General features: G+C 32.6%; 1 protein-coding gene across 1 annotated transcript in view; it reads left to right on the top strand.

Annotated features, from left to right (window-relative positions):
* Positions 1-251: 251 nt before the first annotated feature.
* LOC131944818 (collagen alpha-1(XII) chain-like) overlaps positions 252-8,473 on the top strand; it is a 46,303-nt gene continuing 38,081 nt past the window's right edge. Inside the window, exons 1-2 of the mRNA XM_059305634.1 lie at positions 252-335; positions 5,067-5,085. Of these exons, the coding sequence (XP_059161617.1) occupies positions 252-335; positions 5,067-5,085 (103 nt within the window). The remainder of the gene's footprint in view (positions 336-5,066; positions 5,086-8,473) is intronic.

Raw genomic sequence — 8,473 nt, 5'->3', positions numbered from 1 at the left:
CTCCCGACTTCAAAATATTTCCACCCACCCACTCACGAAAAAAAGTCGAACGAATCAAGACAACAGCCGCATTTGTAAACCAACACAAAACTACGCCATACCCTACATTTCTTCAACATTGCTTCAATTAACTAACTGCCTTTTTCAACCTAAATCCATTCCCTTACTAACCACTTTCTCTACCGTCTTAAATAATTGAAATGACAACATTCATAAATCCACTTATCTCATCATCCTATCATACCTAAACCATGCCTCCATCAGCTGTTGTGCATGTTATGTTAATAGACCAGCACATGCGTGCTTTGACTACCAAATTCGCCGTGATGTCTTCAGTAATTTAACATGCGCGTGTCGAAATGTTTGCTTCGTCAATCAGCATGTTAGTTGTTTTAATTTAGTTTGTCTAACGTTGTTGTTTATGTGTTTTGTTGATTTAACTACGCACATCCCTCCCGATTTTTGTTATTGTGTATAGAGCTTGTAAAGTTCCCTTTCAAACCTGACGGTCTACGGGGCAAGTGAAGTAGAGTTCACTTGTTTCGGTGACCTCGGCATATGAAGGGATAGTGTGGTCAGCACTATGTCCAGCCGCCTTTACTATCCCTAACATGAGTTAGTTACCCATCAGAACGGGGTGGACTTAGGGACAGTCTACTGACTTAAACCTGGATTCGAACTCAAGACTTACAAGCTTGTGGTCCAGCTCTCTAACGCTAGGCCACTCCGTCCCAATATAGAACCTGTGCACGTATCATTTAATACACAACGGGCAGTCTATTGTTATGTTATAAGTTGTATTGTGGTAGTCTAAAGCGTTGTTATAAAACATAGCCGATGGTTTCTTTAATACTGCAAACATTTTTACCATGTTGGAAAATTGGAATGAAATTTGACTTAGTCGGCTTTACATTGTGTGTAACATAGGGTCTCAACCATTGTCTTCCATTTCGTCCCGTCCCAGGATGTGTAGTTTATCGTCTCCTAAGACATCCCCACTGTCTTAAGTTTGTCCATAAGACCCTGTCTCCGGGTCTTTCGCTTTCTTGTTTCTCCTTGGTTGAGAAAGAGAGCCTACTGATATGTTGTTTCCTTGAAAGTTTAGATGCATGGCGGAATAATTTTCCTTATCACAAAATAATTTTTTTTTTCAAACAAAGTTTAAAATCAAGATTTAACAAGTGATTGCATTAAATACTATACGATTCTCATAACTTACATTTAGAAAATCAAAGTATTTGAAGTATTACATAGTGTTGTGGTTTGTTGCCTAAAAATACCATATAATATGAGGATGAATATAAAAGAAATGATTTTCAAGTATAACGTTTTAGGTCTGGGTACAATGCTTAATCTTGTGTTACATAATATGTCTATGTTCCGATACTAATTTATTTTCTACCATATATGTAAGCAAAATTTTCAACTGCTACTTTTGCAGTAATATTTATCACACGAATCACTTTGCTGGTTATGAATCTGAGTTAAAAATCAGTGTTTCAATTTTTTTTTTCGTTAATTTTTTGGTTCATTCTTTTTTACTTTCTCGAATATACGTAGTATACAGAAAGTATTGTAATCGTGCAAAAAAAAAATCGAGATTTTTACAAATCTCGACGTTTTACACCTCACTGATACGGAAAAACATAATTTTGCAATCTTGTCCGTATGTCTGTGTGTGTGTGTCTGTGTGTCCGTGTGTAAACACGATAACTTGAGAACCGTTACTGCTAGGTTGATGAAATTTCATATATAAGTATTTTATCAAAATCGTAGATTCGTATCAACTTTTGAGCGATTTCCGATAACCGAAAGTGGTACTTTTTCTACTTTGAATTTTTCAAAAGCCTATAACTTGAGTACTATTTCAGATAGATAAATGAAATTTCACATGTAAGTAAAAGATCTAATTCTCTACCTTCTGTTAAATTTTGAGTAATTTCCGTTGACCGGAAGTAGTAATTTACGCTACTTCCGATTTCTCAAAAAACTAATGTAAATTTTAAAAGTACTAATAATATTGCGCACTATTATGCGCTTTTTTATTTCGCGTTCACTTGGTGTGCAATTAATTTGTCTACGAGATTTTATTCTATTTTTAAAACTTTAAGTATTTAAAATGGATTAAAAGTCATGTCTATAGCCCGAGTTCCCATCCCCTGTTATTTTATATAAAAATATTCGAGAAAGTTTAGGGGAGATCACTCCCGGTTTATTTATTTTAATCACACGTGCTTCTAAAAAAATATACGAGTAAATAGATAGGTTGAGCAATTTTCTCAAATATTACATATAAGTTGGCTGAAACTGACGTTTTAAAATTCAACGTAATTTCAAATACACAAGTAAAAATCAAACTAAAATAAACATGAAAATTAACTTTTGCACCTGGTACCTACGCTTTCAATCAATATATCAAGAGTAATAATTCTATTATTAAAAACAAAATCTTCGTTTCTTTTTGTTTCATTAAAATAGCTCTATACTTTACCTATAGTATCCTTTTGTTGTTATTTATATTATCATGATATATTATCATAACATTGTGGTATTCAGCACTACCTGATCATTATTTCTGTATTGCTAAATTATTTATTTTCATTGTTCTATTCCTCTTCTCTCTAATAGTTGAATTGCTTAAAACTGCATTTACCATTGTAGTTAGCGTTATGTGGTTTCAATGTTATTTTTCGAACTGCATAGTTGCTATATTTGAAAGGGCGTATTGGATAATTACATTCCAACCCGCTATCCGTTACCCAGAGGCGTAGCGAGGGCGGGGGGGCATATGTCCCCGGGCGCCGACATTAGGGGGCGCCAAAATGGGTTGGAAAAATGAATTGAAAGCTTGAGGGGGGTGCAAATTGAAAGTTTGTCCTCGGGCGCCGGGAAGGGTCGCTACGCCTCTGCCGTTACCCTATATACTACTACTAAATTATCCAAATTAATTTTTCTATTTTCAAAACAACACCTGGTCACGTTTTAAAGCCAAATTTTTCGCCGTAAAAAAAATTCCGGTTAATTTATTTTGTAGGGCATTATTTTTTGCACGGCACTTACTGGAAGGAATTTGGCAGAAGTGAACCAAACGTTTGAAATGTTTTGAAAAGAAGCGCGCAGGGGTCATATCCCGATTTAGGGCGTTAGACGCTCGTTGCCTAAATTGAAACTGTTTGTAGTTCCGTCCTGTCAAAACATTTGGTTTCTAAATGCCAATCTGGCAACTCATAACATGACCAAGTTTTATAACAACAAATGGTTTTTTTTTTTTTTTTTTTTTTTTTTTTTTTTTTTTTTTTTTGTAAAATAAAAAAAGGGGTCAATGTCAATGATATTTAGACTATTTATTTTTTGGACATTTGTTATGGTTGATGCCAGATAAAAATTCGGTGAGATTGCTAAAATGATGTGTTTGTGTTTGTACTTTTGCATTAAGCGGCCACGCGTAGGGTTGAGCGACGTTTCATGGTATGCTATATTAGTCGTGTCACATTTTCAGCGTGTCGAAACCTGACACATTTTACACCACCCAAGTAAAGGCTAACACGTTTGGTCCTAACGAAACTTGGCCAACTTAATACAACCAACTTAAAGGCCATCAAGTCAAAACATGGCCAACTCTTAACTATCCAACTGAGGGCCAACACGTTTTGGCTTTAGACTTCAATCCATAATAACTTGTTGATTTTTCTATTCATTTGTTAGACTAAGCTTCCACACCCTATCATATATATATATATATATATATATATATATATATATATATATATATATATATATATATATATATATATATATATATATATATATATATATATATATATGTATATGTATATATATATATATATATATATATATATATATGTATATGTATATATATATATATATATATATATATATATATATATATATATATATATATATATATATATATATATATATATATATATGTATATATATATATATATATATATATATGTATATATATATATATGTATATATGTATATATATATATATGTATGTATATATATATATATATATATATATATATATATATATATATATATATATATATATATATATATATATATATATATATATATATATATATATATATATATATGTATAACTTTTTATTCTGTATAGTTGTGATAAAAACAGGAGTTTTTTTATTCCAGTTATACTACAATCTATATATATAATTCTCTTCTGGGAGACGCTAGAAAACAAGCTGTAAGCGCGCTCCCTACCACCTCCACCCCTACATGGTCTGGTGAGCTGTGGTTCACTCTAAATGTTTACAAACAGAGCCGGGTTTAGTGACGACTATTAGGGGCAGATAATTTAGTTTGAAACGATTTTAACTAAGTGGAGTTTACTTTAACGGAGGGGGGGGGGGGGGAAGGACGGGGAGGGGTATCGTCCTTAACGAGCTACTTATAGTGTTTTAAAGAAAAATTTTCAGTGGCAGCGTTGGTAGTGTCGAATTCACAAATTATGAATAACTGAAAAGTAAAAAAAACAACAACTAAATAGCGGCGTATGATATGCCGCAGGTCGGCTCGTGAATGTATAATACCTTATGTTACGTTCGGGCTAGTTTCAACTCAAGAGACGATTCGTGTTTTACTTCAATACTTTTATTCCGTCTCAATTCTTTACACATAACAGAGCAGCCCTCGTCCTAACCGCTATTCACTAACCCCTGACAATCATTCACTCCAGCTTTTATACCGCATTCGACCTTGGAATAACAATACACAAACACACCGGGATTAACAATATTCTAGGGTGAACTCAACTCACACACTCACTCTCCCCTAATTCTAGATTATTCTATCCTATTCTAATCTAACCTACAACTGACCCGTAAAACCTTATTTAAAATAAATAAAATAAACATATTTTTTAAAAAATAATTCTGAACTAATCTCGTTGACCTTCACCTCCTAGATAGTTGTAGATCTAATTTAGATATGTAGCTCAACTTAATCCTTTGTGGATTTATTTTTAATACCCAATGTCTTGGTACAAAAATTAATTAATTTTTTTTATCTGTTTTCAGATGACGGAAGACGTGAAAGGTAAGCCAGTGGTTGTCACTACATGTGTGTGGTAGATTGTGTTGTGGTGCTGGTGTGATGTATTGTATGTGTAGGGCGTTTACAAATGTGGTATATTGTATTTGTAGTGTTGTCTAATGTGGTATATTGTATTTGTAGTGTTCTCTAATGTGGTGTATTGTATTTGTAGTGTTCTCTAATGTGGTGTATTGGATTTGTAGTGTTCTCTAATGTGGTGTATTGTATTTGTAGGGTGTTCACATATGTGGTGTATTGTATTTGTAGGGTGTTCACATATGTGGTGTATTGTATTTGTAGGGTGTTCACACTTGTGGTGTATTGTGTTTGTAGGTTTTCGCAAATGCGGTGTATTAGATTGACCTTGTGTATGTGGTTGATAAATGTATATAGTACATAAAAAACGGTGTATTTGAATGAATGAGTGTTTGTATCAAGTGGTGTTGCTGTACTAACCATTTGCATATTCAACGAGTGCATTGGTAAAGGAAGTAGAAAATGTGCTAATACGAGTAAACTAGATTGATATGTATGTGAGTATGTGTGATAATGTGTGTGAGAGTGTGCGTGTCTGTATGTGTGATAGTGAGTGTGTTAGAGTGTGTGTCACTATTTCGGTTAAGCTTTATGAACCACAAGTTAACTACCCCCTCACCCTTCCTCTCCACCCTATAAATTACCCCCTCACTCTTTCTCTCCAGCCTAGCTCTCTACTTTATCTCTCCACACTGTCTCTCCACCTTTAAACCAACCACCCCTAACATCCGGTAAAAGTCACCTACCATCATCACTAAACAGACCCCCCCCCCCACCCCCCTACCACAACCCAAACGACGGTGTCAAACTTCTGTAGACCCAACGACTTTAACACTTTGTGTCTACCTTGTGTTGTGTTCATTCAGTTTTGTAATAAAAACACGTGTTTAAACAGACCAGTGTTTAAACACCATTACGACCACCCCCTCCCCCCACCACCAACAAACTGAACCAGTATAAAGCTTGTTGACACGCTTCATTGTGCCGATTCTCTCATATGCCCCACGACCCTGGGTTACCTTTCATAACCCACAACCCTTCGGCCTTGACACCGAATGACATAATGGATATCAAATAAAAAGATATTGCCTGTACAAATAGACCTTTTGAGTCGAAAGGCCCAGAACTCTATTTTTAAAAGAAAAAAAAATACTGAACAAAGGTTACGAAATGGATTAACGTGAAGTCAGACTATTTACCATATGGTAGATAAATTCTACTTAATTTACCATATGGTAGATTAAGTAGAATTTAGAGGTGCTTGTGAACAGGCAACATAAAAAAAACAAGGCTCAGATCATTATAAGTTGTCAATTGAAACACATATGCAAAAATAAACTCATTTTAATTTATTGAGTATTTGCTTATTTTTATAAAACAAACATGACTAGTATGTTATATGTATATCTTACCTTAATCTTACATATATATATATATATATATATATATATATATATATATATATATATATATATATATATATATATATATATATATATATATATATATATATATATATATATATACAATATATGTACATATACATAGCATATATATAGCCTACATATATATATATATATATATATATATATATATATATATATATATATATATATATATATATATATATGTATGTATATATATATATATATATAAAGGTTATAGCATATATATAGCCTACATATATATATATATATATATATATATATATATATATATATATATATATATATATATATATATATATATATATGTATGTATATATATATATGTATGTATATATATATATATATATAAAAGTTATTTTGTAAGCAATGTATCAGATGTAGAGATGTAAGCGTATGTTGAAATGTTTCACCTCACTAACCATATGCCCCCCCCCTCCTCTCCCTCTCTCTCTCTCTCTCTTTCTCTCTCTCTCTCTCTCTCTAAATAAACCTCTGTTGATTTTCTATTTTTTCCTCTCCCTCTCTCTCTCTCTCTTTCTCTCTCTCTCTCTCTCTCTTTCTCTCTCTCTCTCTCTAAATAAACCTCTGTTGATTTTGTATTTTTTTCCCCACAATCGGAGCAGACAGCCATATACCGCCTGGTAACGATCGCCCATTGGGTGTAAATCAGTTACCTTATAAAACAAACATCTTTACCTGTGCTTGAGATATTTACGTAGGCTGTGAGATACTCGAAATTTTGTCTGGGGTCTTGTTTGGTTTAAGTGGGCGGAAATATGCACCGCGCATGCGTGGAGAAAGTAAATATTTTTAGAAATGGGAATATTTGTGCGAAGTATTCTGGGCGGTTGAAATTCTTATATAATGTTATAATCGTAAATTTTTAAATTAAATACTTCTTTTTGTATTGAGAAAAGCATTTCGGGAATTTAAGTTTAATAGGTTTCTGATCTTGGTTAATGAATTTTGACGGAATTGCGATGTAAGGCGTACTTTCAAGCGGTTATATAGAAATAGACGTTTTTTTTTTATTTCGGTTATAATTCTGCGGAGATTTTGAAATTAGTAAATCATTTATTTTGTCAATAATAAAATCTAATTAGGAATAACACGAAAAAATAAAAACATTAGATTGTATCATTAAAAAGAAATTACTTTGAAGAAAAGATATCCCAAACAAAAAAAAAATATTATTTTAAAAAAGTATTTGCTTAGTATCCTCTACTAATATGTTAGGGAAAGTAGAGGCGGCTAGGCTTATTTAGACCACCTTAACCCTCCATATGCCGAGTTCACAGCAACAGATAAACCATAGACCGCCAGGAGATAGCTTAACTAACTGAAAAAAATAATTGAACAGTAACAAAAAGCTACACGTCTATGCTTTATTTTAATGTACGTGAAATATAAAGGAATCATTAAAAGGACGAGCATATATACAACTTTAAACGGATCAAACAACGAAACAAAAATTTCAATTAAAAGCATCACAGACTAAACAAAATTTTTAAAGTCTATTCTAAAAAAAAAAATTAAAAAAAAAAAAAAAACAGCTGAAGAATATATACGTCTGGACATTTGCCACGTGATATAATCTAACAATTGTCATCTGACTTATATAAATGCAGTCAGATAACATGAGCTATCTATTTAACACTAGTTACATTTCACAAGTATCTGCGAACTCTAGCATAGGGCGAGACCGTCGCGTTAGTTGCATATCCTGGCTCATGAGAAATTGGTATTCCAAACACGTTGCTGCAAATTTGTTATTAAGAGATGTCAAATAGTGTAGCACATTCCTGAAACACCAAACTAACATAATCTCATTTGTATCCTATATATATTCAGTGGCGTTGGACGAATATTGCTATAAATAAATAAATAAATATATATATATATATATA

Source organism: Physella acuta, unplaced genomic scaffold, assembly GCF_028476545.2.
Source record: "Physella acuta isolate Inbredline_101_S28 unplaced genomic scaffold, ASM2847654v3 ptg000510l, whole genome shotgun sequence".
NCBI lineage: Eukaryota > Metazoa > Mollusca > Gastropoda > Physidae > Physella > Physella acuta.
This window is presented reverse-complemented; position numbering and strand designations above follow the sequence as displayed.